The sequence below is a fragment of the Lepisosteus platostomus genome, chromosome 3, assembly GCF_059453375.1.
Source record: "Lepisosteus platostomus isolate fLepPlt1 chromosome 3, fLepPlt1.hap1, whole genome shotgun sequence".
Lineage (NCBI taxonomy): Eukaryota > Metazoa > Chordata > Actinopteri > Semionotiformes > Lepisosteidae > Lepisosteus > Lepisosteus platostomus.
Window position 1 is genome coordinate 65,691,336 of NC_142613.1, and position 24,565 is coordinate 65,715,900.

At 37.0% G+C, this 24,565-nt stretch overlaps 1 protein-coding gene across 3 annotated transcripts in view; it reads left to right on the top strand.

The window, feature by feature from the left end:
• Positions 1-24,565, top strand: part of arhgef10 (Rho guanine nucleotide exchange factor 10) — a 107,105-nt gene that overhangs the window by 1,333 nt on the left and 81,207 nt on the right. For 2 of the 3 annotated variants that reach the window (XM_088626482.1, XM_088626484.1), the window contains exon 2: positions 18,064-18,171. In XM_088626482.1, the coding sequence (XP_088482608.1) occupies positions 18,135-18,171 (37 nt within the window). In that variant the 5' untranslated portion in view covers positions 18,064-18,134. Of the gene's footprint in view, positions 1-9,767; positions 9,869-18,063; positions 18,172-24,565 lie in introns of all 3 variants that reach the window. The other variant, XM_088626483.1, reaches the window with a different exon arrangement.

A 24,565-nucleotide genomic window follows, 5' to 3' on the forward strand; every position in this document is an offset into this window, starting at 1 on the left:
CAAACAGTCTGAAACACAAGGGGTAATGGACAAGCTGTCTATGTGTCACACAAGAGGTAATGAATATCCATGTGTCAAATGCTCGTACAGTGTTCAGAAAATTGACAAAGAATGATTTTCCAGTAAAGCTAAGTTAATGTCTTAAGGGTTTAAAAGCTTTCTGACGTAGCAGATTCACTCAAGGTGGTGTGGACTGGTCAGCAGTGGTTGCAGTGAGTTGTGCTGTTGCTTCACAGCTCCAGGGTCTTGGGTTGCAATCCAGCACAGTCTGTTGGACTTTGCATGTTCTCTCTGTGCTTGCATGGGTTTTACTCCAGGTACTCTGGTTTCTTCTCACAGATGATAAACGTGCTGTCCAGGTTAACTAGCATGTCTGCATTGTGCTCCAGTATTTGTGCTATGCGATGGATTGGCATCGCATCCAGGGTGAAGTTTCTCCATGTACCCCATGCCTGCCAGGGTAACCTCTGCCTCTTTCTCACCCTCTAAGGGTAAAGGGTTTCTAAAAATGTAAGGATGGAGATACTAATAACCAACTATCTCTGTGACAGTTTTAAAAGCGGATTACAAAGGGGACAGAAGAATATTTAATTGTCTTTTATTGCCTGTAAAAGACAAATATGCTGTGAAATATGATTATATATTTTTGTTTTACATCTCTAACCTCATGCAGCAGAGCGTTCTTCAGTACCTTTTGAAAGATGAATCTGCACTCAAGACGTTTATCAAGGAAAAGGGGCCAGATGTTTGTGGAACATTGTGGTGCAGATTTGGTTCACACTGTAGCAATACTTTAGAACATACATGTAACAGAATTCTGTTAACATAGTCCATTAGAACTTCCCGGATTGATCTAATCTCTAAAAAATAGGTTTCATTTGCCTGCAGTAAAATAAGGAGGTTTTAAGAAGAAAAAAAAACATATTTAAAGGCTGTATGATGTGTGCAGGTTATTGTCCTGAACAAACAGTATGTTCTTCAAGTGTTGTCAAGGTTTGCCAGATGACCTTACAGATACACTTTCATCCCTGAACATGAGCAGCATGTTGTTCTTCATAAGGTGTTTTCTTGTCAGGACAACCCAGCGATTTAAGAGTTCAAATCTAAGATTCACATAAACATAAACACCGTGATTAATAAACACTTCATCTTATGAACATCGACTCTTTGGTCAACGTGATAGGAAGTATTTAAGAAAAACAGTACCAGTTTGAAGAAAATGAAATGTGTTATACCCGTGATTCAGCACAAACGAATCCCCCCAGTCAACTCCGATGTAAGGATTTTGATTCAGCTTTGCTACAATGTGACACCTGACTTCAAGTGGCAGTATATATCAACTGCTGGGGCTCAAAAACTATCTGATGGTAAAGACTATGTATCAGTAAGTTTAGTAGAAAATATAGAATGAATTACTGAATATGACGATTCAAGTTCAAGAGCTGTGAACCTCTTATTGAGGTGTTGCCAAGGAAATGGACAAGGATAAAATATTATCACCTTGATTCAAGGTTGCATATGCATCAGACATTTATTTTTTGGTATTTTTAGTTCTAAGTTTGATTAATCTTGGGACCAGTTAAATGCAGAACTTAAGATGGCATGCAAAGAAGGTTACCAACAAGACAAGGCCGTTTGTCTCAAATTTTCCAGTTTGGTTGGTAGTAGCTTGGTGTTTTATGAATTTTGTGAATCTTTCTTAGAGGATCCCAAGATGTTGGCATCAATACGTGTTCTGGACGTTGCTTCCAGATTCCCACATTCGACAGTGTAAAAAATGCCTTTTGTTTTCTGTCATGAATGGCCAAAATCTCAATTTCATCGTGTGTAACCAGGGTCTTTGTGTTTCTCAGGGGGCAAAAATCCCCCTGACTTTGTCAAGGCCTTTCGGGATTTTGAATACATCTGTCAAGTCCTGACAATCATCTCCGCTCTGGGTTAAAAAAGATTCAGTTCATTTAGTCTATAGAAGTATGACATTCCCTTCAGATCAGAAATAAGACTCTCTGGTCTCTTTTGTACTGCCTCTGGAGTAGCGATCTTGTTGCATGGTGACAGAAACTGACCACAATATTCCAGGAGGGGTTTGCTTAATATATCATGTAGTTTTATGATGACTCTGCTCATAAAACCAAAGCACATAGTTTATTTTTATGTCTTTCCTGTGCTGTCTTTTTGAAGTAGCGAGTCTTTGAATCTGGACTGACGGTACCCATAGCAAATTTGTGGACTTTCATTTCTGCTTTTATAGTCACCCTTAATATTATTTGTAATACATTTTTGACTTCAGTTTGATTTTATTTTCATTTTGTTAGGTTGCTTATTGAGAGGGGATTTCTTGAAAAGGGATCTCATAGGAAGAAAAGGTTAAGAACTCTTAGAAATTGCTAATTGTCTTGCTCTGACATGGCTTAGAACTCTTCTGGGGTTGTTGTTTGGTGTTTTGTGTGTTTTTCAATGATGAAGTTCGCCCTATGCCGTAAAGAACAGACTCAATCAGTGCTATTAGTGTGCTGTAATTAGCTACGGTTGGCTTTTCAAAGGAAAATCCGTTCAGCAGAGTGAACTCTTTGATCTTTGCTTGTTGGGTGCCATGCTTGTCCAGTTCGGTTTACATCACTGTTTGAAAACTGGTAGGCAGTGAGTTACTTGCATATGTTAATTTGCTCAGCAAACATCTGACCTACTTGATTCAGATGGGAAAAAGTGGTCGGATACAGATTTATATAAAGAAGATCTATACAGTAACTGTATAGTATAGACTTATTGTTTTTATATTTTGTATTAATGTGCTTAGAAATCTCTACAATTTTTACAAACTAGCCATAATGCAGTTTTCAATTTTATTAACTATAAATAACTTCATTTTCAGCTAAATGACCTTGTGCCTAGATCATTCATTAAAGTAGATCTATAATCGATCATTCATCATAATGGTAATGAGAATTTGGTGTTTACATTTTCTGATATTTAGTCCTTCAGGACTGTTTCAAACACTAAAGCTGGTGGAAGTGAAGTTGTGTGTTTGTTGACATTCACAGTTATGCCTAATGTTTTGCAGGCAACATAGTCGAAACACAGATAAACCTTGATGAAATTGCAAAAGCCAGAAGTTCCAAGAAAAAGCAAAGTGACTATTTCTTTGCTGTGAAATTATCGTTTACCGTGGAAATCTTGTTGTGATGGCATGGCATTGCTGTTGAGCTGTCTCTCAAGTGATGCTTTGAAAGGGGACCGATGGTGTACTGTAGAACTATCTGCTATGGGTTTGAAAGTAGTATACCTAGATAATATCAACAGCATCTCTTAGTGTACGTATTACTGTATATTATCTTAATACTTGTGTTGATTAACTTCTCTTTCATTATTTCTGTATTTCTTTTCTATAAAAACCCGTTTCAAAGCCTTTTTTCTCAGACACAGACATGATCTGTTATTAGTGCTTTTAGATTAAATTTATTAGCATGTAGCACATGTAAAAACAAACGAGCGATCTACTTCTTAAAATCCATTTAATGAAGAGATTACTCAGATTATTGATAATTTGCAAAGCAACTATCCAAAACTATTTGTGATTACTATGAGCTATTTTGTATTTTGGCAGTTTTAGATAAAATAAGTAATTCTTGTTGTGTTCCTGAAAGCCCTCAACGTAGGGTGGTACAGTAGGTAAGCTGAAGACCCTTTTAGAAAAATAGGGTTAGGGGAACTGAAGTCAAAATCTCTCAGATATTTGTTTTTACCTACAGTAGAGTGACAAATAGAGTAAAACAATAACATCAGAGGTCACAAAGAAAACACTATATTTGGAAAATACTATTGAATGGTTAGATTTTAAATGGGTTTCTGACATAATTCTTACTTAATTGCTGTGACGACACATGGCTTGTACAAGACCTTAAGCGATGTCACTGTGCCACTTCTTACACTTACTCTGATAGCTTCCTTACTTTCCTTTATTGTATGAATTGTAGATACATTTACACCAAAGAGCCGACCCACAACTCTTTTGCACAGTCTTTCACACAACTTATAAAACACTTAACATTTTTTCTTCTAAACTCGTCACAGATCTAGATCGCTGAGCAACACTGGACCCATCCTTTCTCAAACACTTAGGAGCCATTTTAATTTGCTCATTTATTCCTTATTAAACTAATATTTTATTTAGAAAATCACTATTCCTAACACTTTTTTGCACAATGAAATATCAATAACCATCAATGCCCAGTGCAATCATGTACACTGATCTGCACAGAACACTAAGAATGTGAGAGGAATTGCGGACACATCTACTCACAAGGGAGGCCGACTGTGAAAGAACGAGATCAGACCACGTGGCTGCTCGTGAAAAGAACTCTCTAGCCAACACGCACCATGGCTGTTTCTCGAACTTGTGTACACTCAAACTTTTGGGGGTTTCACAAGGTGAAATGGTATACATAAAATTCTGCACGAATACACAAAACTGCATAAGCTCACATACAGTATAGTAAGGGAATACTGTATTTCTAAGATATGTAAAAAACAAATCCAGGCCATCAAAATACTCAGGCTACAGCTTCATGGAAACCATGATTTTCTTTGGCCTTCAATCAAGTGCACACACTTTAAGTCTTCCTGACATGCGTTGTTTCTCCTGTCAGTCTAATATTGAACATTCAATTTAGATATGAGTCAAATACGTTCCACACTTTCCAGTGGAAGCTGCTGATTTGCTGTGGCGCGAGACACTCCATGTGTGACTGGCCCTCTTCCCCCACGGTTTCCTGCTTCCCTGCACTGCAGCCTCAGCGACCGATAGGCATCAGCCTGTGACATCAGCCTGCTGGGATCCGATCCCTGTTGCTCATGACTAGCACGCACAATACCATTCCCTAGACAGTGGCCGGTTCTGGTGCGCCAAAAGATCATGATAACTGTAGAATTTGGGTTAGCACTGCTGGATCACATCTCTTGGGTCTGGGTTGGAATACTTTCTGTGTGGAGTTTGCATGCTCTCCCCCCCTGCTGTTTCTTATGTCATGCTCGTGTGTGCTGCCTGCAATGTACTGGTAACCCTAGTCCTTGTCCTTGTCTTGAGCTTAGTCTTACCTTGCACCCTGTGCCTCTGTGATCCTTACCAAGAATAAATGGCTTTCATATCATGCATGAACGATTTCACATGCACACGTGTGACAAATTCAAAAAGTGACAAAAGTAACTATAGAATAATAAATTGTGTAAGCCTTTTTTTTGTTTCATTTGTAGAATCATGGGCAGCACGTTGCTCTCTGTATAGGATTTGTATGCTCTCCTAGTGTTTTCAGGTTATTTGGCTTCTGGGAAGACTGGCCCTGGTGTGAGTGTGTGCGTGTCTGTTTCTGTGTGTGCCCTTGCGATAGACTGGCATCCCTTCTAGCGTATACCCTGTTTGCTCCTGCTCCTTGCCAGGATAGGCACTGGCTCCCCTGCAACCCTGAATCTGAAGAAGTGGTTAGAAAATGGATGGATGGGGAAAGTGTTCATGAATTAAGTTATGTGCTAATCTTTTTAGTTTTGCATTTAGTATTTGCATTTTGTGTTACTATGGTAAATCACGTTAAACACAGAAGAGCAAGACATATTGCCATTGGCATGAGAGTATGTCCTACTGTCAGCGTTAAGCTGCAGATGGGTGATACTACAACATTACAAGCCATTATCAGTTTAAAGCAAGTGCTTATGACAAGCCAAATTCCAGCTAATAAGTGTGTATATTAAGACCCTTTACACACTTCTTGTATTTAAAAAGCGGAAAATGATGTGTTTCATGGCTAATTGGCGCTTCAAAGCTTCTCGCTACATGGAGTACAATAGCAGTCATTTGGCACAGACCTAATCGTAGGTTACAAGGGAACTGACGTGCTTGTTCCTTCTATTTTGAAATACTGAAATCCATTCAGAATGCAAAACTGGTTTCTGGATCTCAGCTGGTTGGGTCTTCTCTGAAACAAAGTGAGCTTCCTCATCATGTGGTTTATTTTGTAGATGTGTAATCAGAGTATCAATACAGTAGACAGTAAAATCTGAAAATGAAAACCTTTATCCAGGGTAACTTACAATTGATAAAATACATAATAGATATAATGAAACACAACTACAAATAATTAATAAAATGAAAATAAGGTTAGCCCAATGAAGTAGTTCACTGAGCATGTACTGTATATTTTTTCATAGTCACTGCGTCATTTCATTGTATGCATCGTAAAAGGTCACAACTTCCACGTTGGGCCATATTGTATGTTGCAAGGTATTATAAGTTTATGTGAATGCTTTAAGATGTTTTTCAAGTTTTGATATAATGGTTTTTAATATATAAATGTTTTTATAACAGCATCATTTTGTCCCAGTACGATTTTAACGGATGTTTTTACATCATAGGTTGTCTTCTACCAGAAAATGTAGATTTAGCAGAATGCCTGTGTGTTTTCTTGTATTCAGATAAGACTGTGTTGTCTCTAGAATACATTAATTGGAACTCATAACTGACAATCGTGTGGTATTGTATGCTGTACTGTATCATCCTTAAAATCCAGTGTATCAATCAGAACAGTATGTATAGTAAATCTCTTTTATACTGTTTATCTAATAGGCTATCTTTTTCATTGTGTACAGGCGGAAATGTACAGTATGTGTTGTACAACTATCACTATATTCATTGAACTGAAGTTTTTATAAAAGCTCTGAATATATTCAGTATGTCTTTTTTAGAAGCTGACAATGGTTTTGAAAAATAGTTGAAAGTTCTGCTTTCTAAACTTTTATAATAGAGTAGCTTAGCATTTCTGCAGCTGCTTTAAAAGTAGCATGACCTTACACGCTTGTAGTGCTTTGTCACTAAGAAACAATTACATTCTTGCATCGTTAGGTGGTTACTAGGTGGGATCTCCTCCATACTGTCTGTATACATTGATGTCTAACCCAAAAATTTAGGATGGATTAACTTCTAGTGTAAAATTAATGAAAAATGACTTACCCTACATTTAAAAAGTAATCTGTATGTGGTGGGACATTTTAACTGCTCCTTTAAGCAATATATTTTAAACACTTGGGTAGACATCATTGCAAAAGTGTGTTGAAACTTGAAACTAAGGATTAACAGCTCAAAAGAGGTTCACATTATGCCTATATAAAAACTTATTTTTTCATTATTATATTTTTTTCTGCTTAATGTACAGGGAAATCCACTTTTATAATTGTAAATATGAAAATCTTTAATTCTTTTGTTGTGATGTAAGGTGGACTTTTTATACCCGTATTGGATTGGTAAATGCTGACATAAAATACAGAAGACAGCTTTCAGAAAATGAGGTACAAATTTTGCCTTGTTGCTAAAAAAACCTTAGAAATGTATCTTGAAATTGTTTTTCACATGAATTTTGGAGTGGAAATAGAGCACACCGATTATCGAGTGCTCTTCTTAAATTTGTGAAGCATTTGATTCCAAAGCTGATTGATGCCTTTGTATTTAGCAATATTATAACATCTGTTAGTCATGGACAAGAGCTGGCCTGGAGCTACTGTGTGTCCAGCCCATTCAGAGCAGGCATGCCCTTCACCATTTCTGTCAAATTAGTTGGACAGACTTAATGCTACAATTGTGCACATTATTCATTTCATTTTCTGTTAGTTATGCAAACTATTTTGATAAAATATCCTTCTTCCACATATTTGTAAGGTGCCATTTTGCTGTAGATATAGCTTTCAACATTAGTATAAGGGTTTGTAATAGTTATTCCTTGTTTCTTAAATTTCTTGAATTTCCAATACCATAACATGTTTTCGAAAAAGCAAAAGCTCAGGTTTTTAAAAAGCCTTTTTGTTATCAAGAGTTATTGATAGCATTTAAAGAAGCGCTTAAATCCATATTTTGGTGAAATGTCTATTTATATATTGCATTTTTGGATACAATTGGAAAAAGGTTGTCTCACAGGCCAGTTGTAAAATTCGTAATAAAATGCTTCATTCCCTCTAAGTCTTGCTCCTGTAATCTGAATTTGCAAAGACTGGGGTGCAGGTAAATAAAATTCAATCCTTAATATCAAAAGCTACTGTATAAAACCAGTAAATATTTGATATTTGATATTTTTGTCCCTTTTTTCATAAAAGGTACACTCTCTCCTTGGACATGTCCTGTGTTACTGCCCCATTACAATACTTTCACACATATCGGGTATTTTGAAACATTTAACCATGGGAGCTACCATTGCAATTTAATTTAAGCAATTTTCTCCTGTGATAATACAATCCCATTGTATGTTTCATGTGTGAACAGCCTGGTGCTCTACTAATATTACTCTGAACAATTATTATGTCCAGTATTGTTACTGACAGTCAGTGAGTAGTATGTGATTTCTTGGGTATATGGTTAGAATGGCAATTTCTGTTGTACCTAATGGTTACTGCAGTGCTGCCATTGCATATCTTCATAAGGAACCTGGTTATAATGGGAATTGAATGGTCCTGTACTTCTTAAATAGTAAGTGACACACAGCCAGATGTGGTTTTTTAACATGGGATTTCTTTGGTGATAAAATAAAATTACTTGGATATGAACATGTTTTGTGCTTAATTAAAATGTGTATTTCTTTAAGGCCCATGTGTCATTATTTATTAAATTAATCAGAATTATAATCACCTTTATTCGCCAAGTACTTTTCATGTGCAATTAATTTATTCTGGTGTACTTGGTGCTACAGTACATATATTCACAAACAAGACAGTAGACATTATTTAGACAGCGCACATGTAAGTAGGAATTCTGGTTAAGCAAAATGACCAGGACCTAAGAAACAAGCTGTTCAAATACCTGGTTTTAATAGACTGGTAACACACCATGATACCAACCGACTCACCTCCCTCCAGTACATGGTCTCATGATCATTAGTGATGGTGGCGTTCCCATCTTCCAGCCTGATTTGTCCTGATCTCAGAGCCTAAGCAAGGCAGGACTGGACAGCTGTAGAATGGGGAGCCTTTCGATAAACATCACTTCTTTAAATGGTGTTGGTATACAAGTACTTTTTTGCTGTGGACATACACATCTAAACTAGTGCCCTAGTATGGTGACCAGGGGTACTATACTGTAGACAGTGCTAAAATGTTCAGCAAAGGCCGTGACCCCTAGATCAGTAAAGATCCCTTGGCAATTTTTGAAAAATTAGTTTATCCTAGTATCTTGTATAAATTCCACTCCCCTTTTGTGCAATCTGACCTTCCTAATGGTCCACCCTTAATTGAGCTAGTAAGCAGTTTGTCACTTCTCCATCTAATCTGCTATGTAGGAGAACTGCAGGTGAATATTGGCAGGTGTGTGTTATATACAGTAAAGGAAATGAGTTGGTATTGTTTGGAAAGACCAGTTTGGTCTGGAACACTGAGGTTTTTGACCAAATAATTTATCACGGATATACAGAGGTTCTCATAACATAAAGCTTGTTCTCTCCAACATAAGTAGGAGAACCCTTTGAGCAGACCTACAGTATGTTGAGTGAGAAACAGAAAAGTAATATGAAATTGAATAAAGCAGTTAACCAGTTGTCCCCAATTTCACACTAATGTAATGATTTTTATCTCTTGTGTTCAGTTTTAATACAAGAAGAAGTAAGGTGATCAGTTTTTTTTTTTTAGTTCGAAATGTTGCTGGCAAGTGCAGCACAGTTCTTATGAAGGAAAATGTTCACTTTATTTTAGTTGATGTGGGTTAGGGAATGCCAACTGTAATCTGATTTGTGGTTTTACTGTAGGTCTTTAGCTTCTGCCTGTCTGGGGGGCTTTCTGCCAGAACAATGCTTCGGGAGCTCCACAGGCTTGTGAAGACATGAAACCTGTCATCTAGTCTCTTATAGTAAGTTTTACATTTGCAGCGATAAGTTACCCCAGTCCCACAGATTCACATTTAAAGAAATGTTAGGCTCATTTCACAAGTACAGTATTGACAAATGTTCCTCTGTACACATTATACTGTACTGTACCTAATAACAGTGTCTATTAGAATAGTAGCAGAAGTAGACTTTCTTGCTGCTGGCTGTGTTGGCCTAGGATGAAAACATCCCTTGACTTACAGTATAAGCACTGGTAATGTTGAAGTAAGGAAGGTCTTGGTCATCATGAATACAAATCATGTCTTAAGTATGGGTCTTGAGTAATTGTCTTACAGTTAAGGAAAGGAAGACCTAAATGACTTGGCTATTTAGTTAAGTACAATGAAGGGAAAGGTAAACATTTCTGGCATGAATGAAAGTGGGTGTGGATTTGATCCACTTGGGCAGCATATGGATCTTGCAGACAGGCTGTGGCTGTTAAAGAGCACAATATAAGGAACCTCAAAAGTATATTAAACTTTGTTGGTGTTCAAATACTTGTCCTGTGACCCTTGCAGTGTACCTTCTATCAAATCACCACTGACAACCTCATTTCATAGATCTTAAGTAACCTAAATTGATGGACCTTTGCGACTCACAAGTTTTATTTATCTGACCCTTTATTATTTGACTCTCATGTGACTAAACCACTCCAGAACTGAGCTGCCTTTCCATGGATAACAATGTATAATCATTTTAGTCAGTTGTCTGAAATCCTGAATCTAATTGAACATCAGTAATCAAAGGAGTAATGTGTTTTTCATTAAAACAAATCTATGCTAAACTTAATTTGTGTCTGTACTCAATCTGTACTTTACTAAACTCCTTTATGTCTAATGTGCACATACTTTAATTCCCCAAATTCTTTTGTGCTCCAAAGCAAAACTAATCTTAGACTACCTTTCAAGTTCTTTTGTGACGGTTTGGTATGTGATATACATCACAACTTCATAGACAAAACAAATAACAGCCTCTGGAGCTGTTCACCTTTTGTGCTTAATATAGCAGGGGTTCATGCATGAAGAAAAAATATTCAAATGTTCAACTTAATAGGCCTTTAACATCTTTAACAAACTGTAATTTAAAATCAAGTATTTAGGGATGCTAATATAATTTGTAGATGAAAGGGGCAACATGCTAGTAATATATTATGTTTCGCAAAGTGAGATTTCTCAGTTAGCCAGATAACTTTACTAAGTATGTTGAAAAGAATATCTGGATTTTCAGTTTCACGAAGAATGATTAAATTGTATTTGGTTAAGTAACTGTACTATACTTAGTGGTTGAGCTCAAGTCACAGACAAATCAGTCTCCTGCAACAAAAATCACGTCACTGCTCTTCAGGGATCCAGTTGACATTAGAGCTTTGCGGAGAGAATGAAAGTTTAAAGATCGCCAAAACCCTTGATACAGTTGATACAGTTTGTTGATAATTTCTATTGAAAGATATGATTTCAGCAGACAGGGTACAGTTTTACATTCACAATGTCTTTAGCACCTACCTTATTAATACTGCACATCGTAGCGCAGCATTAACGGAAATGTGAACTCTGTGCACTGGGCAGAAGGTCCTAGTGACTGGTGCAGCTTTTTCATTGTAAGTTGACTCAGAGGGTTTCAGTACAGTGTCAGTGTGTCATGCAATAAGAAAAGTGGTGTTTGCAAAAAACAGTTTAAAACAGTTTTTGCACGCATTTCAGACAATTTCCGGACCATGCATTAGTGAATATTGTTGAACGGGGGTTTCATGAATTACCTGGGAATATTCGTGTATAATATCCACTGTGTATGTACTATCTTCTACTCCTTGTAGCTAGGTGTATTGATCTAAACATTTCTTACAGCATTTCCTAATTTAATAGGTGGTCTTGAGCGCAGACATCCCCATTAAGGCAATATGCATAGTTTACGTTTTGTTAGTCAAACAGGGAACACTTTTTTTGCCATTAATAAGTTAATAAGTCCAAAATTGCCTCACTCTCTCCTGGTGTCCTCCAAGACTGTATCCTAAAACCTATTCTGTTTTTAATCAATTTAGTCCCATTAAGCAGTCTTATTGACAAAAAGGGTGTCCCCTCTCATTTTTACACTGACAACATTCAGCTTTACATCTCTGTCTTGTTCGAACATTCCGTTGTACCGTTGGGATTCTGTCAAACTGTGTGAGGTTAATTGAGACCTGGTTGAGCTGAAATTTCCCCCATTTAAATATGATGAAAACTGATCATAAATCCCAATGAAGATACATCTCATTTAAAATCCTTCCTACTTGGAAACAAGCTTCAGATTATGCCCTACAATGAAAAATCTCAGGGTCTGGTTTGATACAGAGATCTGTTCTGATGCACAAATTAAAGCCATCTGTAACATCCCTTACTTTCACCTAAGTAATGCCCGTATTCAGTCTTTTCTTGATTACACTGCTGCAGAAACCCTAATTCATGTCTTCATCACATCTCAGATGGATTACTGTAATAATCCAGTAGTCTCCTCACTCACTCTCTAATCAACCTTTAGACTGTCCAAACTCCACTGCTGGATTTCAGGGCTCTATGACCATATCACCCCAATTCTCACTTAGCTTTACAGGCCCCCCATTACCCAGCACATTCATTTTAACATTTTCTTTTGGCATGCAGTATTTATCATCTGTCTCTCCTGATGTGCCAAGCAGAGCTCTGTGCTCTGCTAAGGCTCACCTTTTAGTAGTCCTTTCTGTTGCCATGCTCCACAGCTATGGTTTTTAGTCAGGCTTTTAATTAAAGTTTACATTTTCTCTTTTTCCACATTTTTATTTGTGTCTTTATTCCTTTTTTTCTGTTCAAGCATTACAGGGTAAAACAAAACAGAACACTGAAAAAGTGCCCTTAATACTGTTGGTGTAGATGGACACTGAAGTAAATCCTTGTGATCCCTGTTTGAATCAACACAGGGCATCTACTGCACAGTAGCTGCAGTCAGAGGCTGACTACAGTACAAGTGAAGTTATTGCTTTACTAAACTATGCATAAGCATATATAGTGATGGCAGAAACACACAATTAACAGCATCATTTTATTTTCTAATATGCCATAGTTTCATACTTAAGCTTAATGCTTATGGGATAGCATTCAGGTCATTAATCAATAACGTGTTAACTGAGGAATTTAAACTTTCTGAGGTGTACAGTATGTACAGTTTAAGCAAGGAGCACTGCATATGTTTAGTGAACCTCCAGTGATATTAAATAAAATAAATGACTAACCTTTATAGGAGTTTAAAACAATTTATTTTACTCTTTTGTTATTTATAACACCTTTCTCACTGTGTTGCTATCTCTTCCTTTTTTCAAAACCCTTGCCTCACTGAAACTCTTGGGTTTACAAGTGGTTTACTAGAGGCTCTAAGTAAACAATCATAACACGAGACTGAATCCTCCTTCATACTTTACACCTAATGCAAATTGCAATACAGTATGTAGCACAACAGAAAGGTAAAAGTAGTCTACTCAAAATCTAGATACAATTGTTATTTGTTCTTATTAGCCTAGAACATCTTTTTATATAATTCCAACCCATTCCACCCTAGCATTTAGATCAAGAAAGTCACGAAGAAAGAGAGGACTAATCTGGATTTGTTTGGCTAATCTGGATTTTCTGTTTTTAAATAGGTCATGAATCTAAAACATTTCATTTTCTTTTTTATATTTTTTTTATTATTTTTTGCATAAACATAAAAATAAAAAGGCCAGTCATCACAAAACATTAATTATATGAGTATAAAGTCTGCTAATGAACTAATCTAAAACATTTAAATAAAGTCCTGCGATACCCTTCAATTATATTGTTAAAAGGGTTTGGCAGTTTAAGGTATACTGTACATGTGTGTAGCATACTGTAATTCTACTTACAGTCTACAACACTTTAAATTCACAAATATCTTTGAGGAGTAGAAGATAAATCAAATTCTAATGATTGCGAAAGTTAAACTTGCACTACTGAAATATTGAGTATTTGATCTAGATTTATACAGAAAAGACCTGGAGTGGTATGCAGGTAAAGAGATTCTGCTTGAATAAGTACTTTAACACACGCATACAGTATAATGACACTTTGGTTTCGCTGTTGTAAAAACAATGTGAAGAAGTCTCCTTTCTCTCCCGAACCAAAAACATCTAAAATATGTTGTTTGTAGTCTGTATATTATTATTTACATACTGTGCGCAGTCTTGAAAGGTTTTTGTTTTATGGAGCAAATTTATCTTTCATAGCAAATCACCCCCCACACACACACACATACACATTAGCTATTGAATATTGGAATCTCCTGAGATTTAAAGACTTGTTGTGTACTTATGGCTGTAATTTGTGTTGTAGGTAAAATATATGTAGAGCATGTGTTGATATCCACTTTCAAATATAGAATAAATAAAGCAACTTTACGTCATCAATAAAACATGTCCTTCAATGATCAATGACACCTTTCCTCATTTTTATGAATTATTATAAGCTGGTCCACGATGGAAACGCTCTGTCTAACATTAATTATATCGTAGTTTAGACTAGTCTAAAGCCTGGATTAAATTAAACCTTTTGTCAATCACACATTACTAATGCAGAACATGTTGCCTGGTTTCCATTGTCTGCTGCTGAAGCAAGAGGCTTCTGACAACCAGGGAGATGCCATCAAGCACTGGGTTTGTAATTTGCAATTGGCACAGGAGCCAAAGGTTCAGTTTACATTCTGCACAAAGCCGTAATCTTCTTCTGAACTCAAAAAGGTTTGAGGTTTTTAAGTAGCTTACATTATCTTAGTAGTTTAGAATTCATGCAGCCTATTGAAGAGCCAAGATTTGTCTTTAAAATGCAGATTTAGTTACGTTAGAAGTACAGCAAGTGCAGTGCTTAACAAAAGCAAAGCCATCTGCATGTGTTTTATATACACAGGGTATTAAGATAAGAATTGGTTCATTTTTAAAAGAAAACAACTTTAAGTATCATAATAATTTAATTGGAGTGCTCTGGATATGTTCAGTTTAAGAATGTTTTCTTCATTAAAGCTTAGATTGAATTGAACATACCATGTCATGGTTTCTGTCGGGGCATTATACTGTAGTTACCCCGACAAACCATGACAGACACCAGGACAGGTGGGACTAAAAAAGAGTGGATGAAAATGGAAAGGAAATCATTTCCTTTACTGTATTGTCTTGAACTTCAAACATGACTTGGGAGGAACAGCTTTAATTTGTAAATATTTTTATTTTTAACTGTGTCACAGATTAAAATCTTATTACCTCTGCGCTGGTATTATACTGTATATAAATCGCTTATTCTCTTAACCAAACAGGATACTTACTCCATCTTCTTAAGGTGCTATACTGAATCTGTATTTTATTGTTTGGACTATATTGGATGAACTATGAGTCACTACTAGCCCCTGTCAGCTATTGAATTGTCCCACAGCTACCCTTCAAACAGAGTCCTTAGCATTTCTCATTGTTCTATTTCATTTCCTAAATGTACAGCCAACTTTCAAACCTGAGAACTACTTAATGCATAGGGTTTCCACAGAGAGACAACAGTACTGTAATGTGTGAGGACAATTAGAGAGCAGCCTAGTACTGATTTAGTGACAGGGAGACTAACAGTGGCAAATTAAATGAACAGTAGTACGTGATATGTATTAACTAACACCAAGCAAGCTGCTGAAGTTATAAAACAAAATAATAAGAATTGAAATGTTCATAGTATTTGAAAGATATTAAGTGGAAACATAACTTTTAGACCTAAAATGACAGTATGCAAAAAATATAGATGTTTTTTATGGGTTCTACTGGGTATTTTTAACATAAAATGTGCAGAATCATGAGAATCGTTACATTCTGAGGAGTCATTTTTATATAGATTTCTTTATATGGAGTTAAAATTTTCAGAACTGCATACGTTTTAATGGTTACATCTTGGCCACAAATAACAGTCTGTTGTCCAGGGCATCTGGAATGATTATCAGAAAAATAGCCAGCATCTAGATTATCAGATAAATTAGCCCAGCTCTCACTGTTCCATCTTCAGCACCAGCCATCAGGTTTTAATATTTTCATGGAGCTAGAGAATGTAGTTGATGGCCAGATCAGAGAAATGGGGGTCAGTATAGAGCTTCACACCACATGATAAACATTCCTTAGTGTGTTTGCCAAATAATGAGTCAGATTCTCTGACTAGCCCCCAGTAAAGTATCCCATGTTACAATTTTATGTGTACCTTTTCTGTCTTTGGGTTTTTACTAATTCTCTGTATAGGATTTTGGTTTTTGATGTCCTTTATGTAATATGTGGAATTAAAAAAATGTACAGAAGTGTTTAGTGACTTGCTCTCTGTTTAACCTCCAACTCCTCAAATGTTGCATAAAGATAGCCCTATACTGAAGGGACAGTATAAGCACAATTAGCACTAATGATCAAAACAACCTGGGAATGATAAAAACTTCGAAGGCGTTGGACCACCAACACAGAAATACGATCATATGCTGTTCATTCTCCTTCACTGGAAAAGGACTTAATCAGGACACTGCTGTTCAGAGAACATTAACAGCTCGTCTCTGCCGTACAGTTGAAATTGTGGTCCGCATAAATACTTTTAGAATTTGCTAGAGTTGTGTGTGTATATAAAAAGTACCGTGACAGCAACTGGTGGTCTCTCTCAGTAGAGGACGTCGGTCTACATCCTTTTTTATAGGACCTTAAAATTGTCAATGAGGAAAGATCTGTAACCCTGTCTGTAGATGGCTCTGTACTTGAGCTCCAATCAAAATTGAAAAACCTTGGGGTTATATTCGATTCTGGCTTAACATTCGACCCACATGTACAGCATACTGTCAAAACATCTTTTTTTCACCTTAGAAATATTGCAAGACTACGCCCTATGCTATCATTAACTGTGGCTGAAAAGCTGATCAACATATTTGTATTCTCTCGAATTGACTACTGCAATGCTCTGCTCCCTGGGGTATCTAAATCTACTCTGAACAAGCTGCAGTATGTCCAAAATTCAGCAGCCAGAATCCTGACCAGATCTAGTGCAAGTGTTCACATTACTCCTATCCTGGAGTCCTTGCACTGGCTTCCGGTCAAATTCCGCGTAGACTTTAAAATCCTCATGCTCACCTACAAGGCTTTACATGGCTTGGCACCTCAATACCTGTCTGAACTTTTATCGCCCTACTCCCCACCTCGCAACCTCCGCTCTTCAAATTCTGCCCTCCTTACTGTCCCCCAAGCCCGTCTACATTGTATGGGCGACAGGGCCTTCTCCTGCTATGCCCCCAAGCTCTGGAACTCCTTGCCCAAGGATATTAGAGAGTCACCTTCTCTAAACTCCTTCAAATCCAGACTCAAAACCCTCCTTTTCAGAAAAGCCTTTACTTAACTGGTTCCATTCTTCACCCCTCTGCTCTTAATACCATCTTCCACGGTCTCCTCTATTTTTATTGTATTGTACTGTATTGTTGTAATTATAATTGTGTCCTGTCTTGTGAAATTTTCTTATTTATTGTTGTAGTCTTCTTATTTATTGTTATTGTCATCCTGTAAAGCGCTTTGAGAAGCCACCTTTAAAGGCGCTATATAAAATAAAGTTTATTATTATTATTATCTGGAATTAGCCGTAATTTAGACCAATTATGTAAGCATGATTGTTGACTCAAGTACCTTGCTGGTCCAAGGTGGAATGGAAACCAGATGACAGATCAGCCCTCCGGGACCAAGAGTGAACATTAGAGTTCCACATCAAGTACTTATAAAAGAGCCATAAAAAGACTCAGAACTGAAGTTTAGTGAGTCGAGAGATACAGGAGCAATGGTCATTAGGAGGGAGTGTGATGAAACAGCTGGTTAAATGGATTTACAGATGGAGGGCTTGAATTTTTGCTGTTGTCTGTAAGACAGTACAGCAGCTGTAAATGTAATGCACCCCTGGGAAATTAGCTTGCAAAGCCACATTAATGCACACTGTTTCAAGTGCTACACTGTAATTCTAGCTATGCTCATGTTTGTGACATTACAGTGATTGCACAATTGGTTTTGAGCAGAGGTGTTTGTATGAACAGCCCTTTATTCCCATAGCTAAGAAATCATTTTGTTTTTCAAAGGTAATTTTGTACTGTTGTGCATCATGTTAATGGTCTCTTTTTTTTCATGTAGGGATATGCTTGGCGCTGAAGAATTTTCACCAGAGTTAAGAATAAATATCCACTAGACAGCCAGCATTCGACATGGACGTAGAAGAGTTCCCTCCCCCTCCACCGGAAGGTACTGTAAATATCTGTATCGGGGTCATTGGCTTGTTCCTACCCACTTCCACTGAATTCAAGCCCTTGCGCTTCAGGACAGTCCTGGGCAATCCTGTGATCACTGTTATGTCCAATAATCCTTGTCTTACAGGGGCAATTAATCACCAAAACCTATGATTACAGATCAATTTGGCCTGTGTTGTATGTAACTTTGCAGCGTTCTGGGTGACACGTAGCAGTCATTATGCTGCAGCAGCCCCTATTAAATCGGCTATAAAACACTGTGGGGGAAATGGGATATCAAAGAAATGGATACTGGAGCCCAGTGCTTGAAGTTAGTAATTAGAAACTTGAATAACGTTGGTGCAGCTTTGTTAATGTGCTAGTACCACAATTATTTTATTAATATTTTTAGATTTAGTGAGATTTGTCTGATCTTCACATTGTATTCCTTTGTTTTACTATGATGTAATAAAAATGGTAATAGCCTAATTACTATAATCTCATAATAATTATCTGTTAACAACTTATGATTTTACAGGATAAAAAGACCTATTTGTCATTCATATAGATATTTGTTTTTAATATGAATGAATAGATTTATTTTCTATGATGATTATATTGTAAGTCAAATAGACAGTTCCAAACTAGGGGCCATTGAGCATGTCTGGTTGCTAGCAGGTAATTGGATCTCATCTGAGCTGTTTCTTGGAAGAAGCCAAGGTCTCAGCTTCAATAACATGGCTGGGTAGCTCACTCCAGCCCCCACAATCCTTTGTTTCTCCAGTTTCTTTTGCAAAGGACTTGATTTGAAAAATAATAATAGACTTTGGCTTGTTTGTGCAATTATTCTGTTACATTCTGAGATGATTGCCTAGTTTCAGGAGTTATGTTTCTTATGTGTAGACAGTAAATATTAACTATTAATCGAGTTCCACAATTTCAATCTCTGACTAAGTTTTTCGGCACTATTTTATACCTTAATAGCCTAATTAGTCAATTGATGTTTCTCTTATAGTCAAAATGCAGACTTAACTATTGACAGTACTTCACAAAGAATACAGTATATCACTTGTGCAAAGTCTCCTTCAGTCGGCCAGTGAATTTGCAAGGCAAGCTTGACCTGTTGTGACATCACAAACATGAATTAGCCACAGCCAGGTGGTGAACTGGAGTCTGCGATAATAGCATCATCTCCAAAGTTGGGACAGCATGCTGACTATATCATCAAACCGCACCGCTAATTTTGTTGACATCTAGACGGCATGCAGACACATGAAGTTCTGCAGATTTTTGCCCACTACATTTTAAGCATTTTGGTTTCTCTTCTAATACACTTCCAGAAAACACCATCTTTGCCTGTTTTTAGAGGAGTTTGTTGACTGGTAAGGGGCAGTTTGTTTATTTATCAAATTGTGAGTTTTACGTCATAGAATAATATTTCTGATGTGAGCTTTGATGTGGAATATATCTGGGTCAGTACACTGCATGTTGTTTTGTTTTTAAAGTGTTGCCTGAGTGGCTTTGGCAGTACTGGGTAATATGTTGACTTAATTTGATAAAATAAGATGTAACTTCACCATCTGCCCACAGCAGCTGGGCACTTTACCAACAGTTCAGGCATTCAGCAACTGCCGACTTCAGCATCTGTTCATACATCTACAGTTCTCTCCAGATATATTCGTACCCTTAATACAGTGAAACTGCTCGACGGTTTAGCAAAAACAAATGCCAAATTGCATTTATGCCAACTATATACTGTATGTACCCGTATTCATCCAAAAGACACAGGTGCCTAGTTAGAAAATTATATAATTGCTAGAACTGCAAGCTGTCTAAGCTACTGATTGCTTTAGTACAGCATGGTTCAAAGGGCATTGTAGTATTTGCTTGTGCAGGAAATATTTATATCAGTAATTGTGCTTGATAATTGATGAATACATTAAGCTTCAGAGCTTCTACTGCTGTTGTAACCGTGGGCGTTATAGAAATGCTGAAAAAGAATTGAATCATGACATCTGTATAATTGTTATGTCTAAAGACTTTTAAAAGTGCATGACACTAGTTATTAAAATATTCTGACTTCATATTATTTAATTCCTGATCACAAAACTTTTTCGTTCAAGCTTATTTTGTTTTAATGTTTCTGCCAACAAAAGCAGAACTAGAAGCACATTCAATTTGTTAAATAAATATCTGGATGCAGGTCCTGTTGTGTATTGTAGTAACGCTAGTAGCATTTACAAAATATCTGCTATATTGTTGGAGAGATGTGTATTTGAATAATAATAGCCATGATGATTTGACCCCTGGTGAAGTATTTACTGTATATCAGAAGGTATTTCGAAGTTATTAAAAATGCTATGAAAGTTATTAAAAGTTTAGTTTCTGCGTATTTCTTGTTAAAATTGATTGAAAGGTTCTCATATTTTCTCAAATAAAAAAAAAAATACATACATACAATGTATAATATAAAAATAAAATTTAAAAATATAGGAGAAGGAGCTTTTTAAATCAGATTCCAGACTCCAACAACTGGTTATATCCCCGGAATTTGTTTTTTTGCTTGACACTCTAAGCAAATTGATTTCAAGTCATAGATTCCAAGCCTCTGCCTCTTGACAATACGTAGGATGAAACTGAGAAGTGAAGTGTGGAAGAGAGCAAAACCCGAACAATGAACTCTGTATTGCAATTTGTGAATACTGCAGTGTCAGAAGTACAGAAGCCTTTAATAAAAGAATGCATCTCCCAGCTGGACTGCTGTGTTCTTTGTTGGTGAGAGATGCCTGAATTTCGTCTAAATGAGTGACTAATTTTACAGAGCAGGGCCAAGCAGTGGGGACAGAAGAACAAAACCATATTGTTGTGATGAATTGTCGATTGTTTGACCAGTCAAGTTGCTGCTAGCTTTTTACACAGTGAACAGCTAAATTCTTTTTATTTCCTTATTTCCGTCTTGAAATAAAGTAGAACTGACTGTACTACTAAAAGTAATGAGAATGATTTAAATGTACATGGTCTCTTCTCAATTACTGTTTTTATGTCCCCTTTCTTTTTGGTCAAACTGTTAAAAAGTAAGCAAAGTACTGGAAAAATAATTGAACAGATTTGTTCCTTTCTGGGATCTTTATGTTTCTTGAGATTCTCCATCAACCTCTGTGCAGTTAAAGAATTTGAAGATGGAAAAAAAAACTGGCGTTTTTTTCTTTGGACTGTGCAGATGCACACTGCTGTGGTGGCCTGAATAATAAAAATGAATGAGTCTGAGAATCTCTTCACTTTTAAAAGTATTAAACAGGAGCTTCTGGCTGTGCTCCTCACTGTCATTATTTATTTTTGTTAATATTTTTTGCTATCCAAAGTGTTCATGGGAGCACATCGTATTTAACAGACCAAATATAGTGAAAATTGCAAAAATATTCTTTTATTTTTTTCAGCTGTGGGATGAACAGGTTTTCATTCATTTATCAATTTTTTGAACCGCTTCTTTTAATTCAAGGTCGAATTTAGGTTTCATTCGCATTAGCAGAAAGGTGTTTTGACATGCAAAGCATTCAGAACGAGCATTCAAGGGGCAACACTGTCATATACTGTAAGCCAGTGGTTCTCAAACTTTTTGGACCAAGTACCACCCCTAATCTAACCAAAGCATCCAAGTACCACCTACAAGTCATCATCTCATAGGAACCCCAGAAATTCTCAATGACCAACATGAGCGCACGTGCACACACACTCACACATACATATAATAAATATTATAATAATAAACTTCATTTGATATAGCGCCTTTAAAGGTGGCTTCTCAAAGTGTTTTACAGAAAAAACAGTAACAACAACAACTAAAAATAATAAAAAAGCACCATTTCAGTGAGAGGGGTGAGCCTGTTTAGTCGAGCAAAGTAGATGTGAATTAATGTTTCGAGCCTTGATACAATTCACAACAGAGTCTAACAGATTTTAAATCGTCAGGCATTTTCTTGACGGCAAAAGTCTTGCGGTGGATGTTGCAATGCATCCATTCATTTCTGGAGCAACCTCTAATTCAACCTCTCTAGCACCGTCTGTACAAACTCTGACGCGTTTTATCCAGTCGATGCCATTCTCTTCGATGAATTCATTCAGAAGCTGAAACATGTGCTCTCCTGTAGTTCCTGTTGGTAGCGGCTTACAGAACAGAAAGTAAACGAGCAAATTGGCCAAATCGACTACAGACTCATCTACTTGCAGTGAAAAACATCTGCTCATCTTAACGCGCTCTACCAGCGTACTTTTGATATAATCCTTCATTTCAATAATTCTATGAGTGACTGTGTCTTTCAGAGGGGGCAGCAGGTTGAGCTGTTTAGCAGCTTTTTCTCCACACATAATACGTGTCAGCTCTTTTGCCAATGGTGAATAAGGTTCTTCAAAAATCTTGTGGGGCTTACCTGCTTTTGCAACACGCAAGCTTGTATTTTTCCGTTTTTATTTCCTTTTTTATTTTAAGTTTTTATTTCATGCGCGTGGGAGCGAAACACAGAGATGCTTGGTGTATTTTTCTCAGATTAACTTAGAACAGTTCTTAAATATTTTTCGGTTATCTGTCACGCTTTCCTGTGCTCACAAGATTACCAGCATTCGTAGCACGTATTTCTATGCAGTCCTGTGTTTACAACATTAGCATTGGTTCCAAAATCACGCACATTGTCCTTTCTCCCTATTTGCTGGAGATACAGTAGCTTTTTTTTAAAATACAATTCGTTACTTGCATCCATAGCACGCATTCCTATAGAGTGGTATAGAATTACAGAGTATCTCTTGTGTCCACTGAAGTATTAGCGCACACTGTATCGTAGTACGTAGGCTGTGTATTAGACACCTATTAAAATACAAAATATGAAAACCCGTCCCGATTTTTCAGCACACACAACACAGTTCCAGGGTAATTTGGCGTACCACCTGGCGGCACTCTGCGTACCACTGCAGGTACGCGTACCACAGTTTGAGAACCACTGCTGTAAGCTAAGATAACTAATTGTTAAAAATGATAAAATGTGCTTCTCTTTGACTCCTTTACCTTGCGTTTGACCCACTATGTCAATGACGTTCTTTGAGAAGTGTCTTTTGTGAAGGGCATGATTGAAAAGAAGTGGCACAGTGACTCAGTGGTTAGCATTGCTGCCTATCAGTGCTGGGGCCCTGGGTTCAATTCCTGGGGTGCTATCCGCATGGGTTTTGTTATGCTCTCCTTGTCTTTGCATGGGTTTTCTCTGGGTGCACTGGTTTCCTCCCACAATTTGAAGACATACTGGTAGGTTAATTGGCTTCTGGGAAAACTTTCCCAGGTGTGAGTGTGGTCTGTGTGTGCCCTGCGATGGACTGGTGTCCCTTTCAGGCTCTTCTATGACCCTGAATTAGAAGAAGAGGTTAGAGAATGGAAGGATTACTGAAAAAGGGAAGACTCAACGGGATTTACAATATTTCAAACAGAGGACAGTGGAAAATTGTTTTTCAGTTGGTTTTGTACAAATGTTTCCCTCTTTGCGGACAACGTACTATGTTTCTTACCATGCTACAGTATGCAGGCATGTAACTGTTGTATCAAGGACAGAACACTCCTAACACTTTTAGTTGATATAAAGTACCTGTATAGAGAGTAGCCAAAGTATCAGCCTGTGCTGTTCTGTAATTTATAACCTAATGTTAGCTGCCTTGTGAACATGGATAATTGAAAGCCTTCTATAAATACATTCTTGCTTGTCTTTCTGTGCTGTTATGTGCCGAATGGCAGATGGAAACAGAGATAGTCTTGTGTTCCAGGTGTTTGTGATACTATCATTACTTTGTAAGTGCTCTCAGTCTTTAAGGTCTGATAGGTTAAATGGAGCCTGACACGATAAAATACTCATTCTCTTTGCATTTCCCAGTTTCAGTTGGTAAATAAAATCTGTTTTACACAAGGTGTATGCGCAGTCATTCTTAGTTAGCATTTCTTTGTTTTTATTTTACGGGCTCTACTACAAAACATGTTTTAGAGAGCACCCATAAATTTGTTCTTTATTGGTTCTCAAGTCTAAATACATCAGCTGGGAAAGCCTGATTAAGATTGAACTACTGTATGGTTTCTATACTCCGTTAATGAACACGAAGTTGTGTTACTGTTTTGCTGACATTTGTTCTAAAATGTGTGCAATGTAAAGAGATTTAAGAAAGCTCTGAGTATATTCTGTTTATTCTACAGGTCCTGTTTATGATTTAATGCTTTGTATTAATGTGGCAGCTTATGCGGAGGTTCTGTAGTCTTGAGAGTTGAAACAGTTTTGATATAGAGCCCAGTATTCACAGTATTCCAAACAGCCTGCAGAGAGGGAGCTGTTGGTGCAGAACTTTTGTCTCGTGGTACAGAGAGGAGAGGACATAATTTGTCAAAA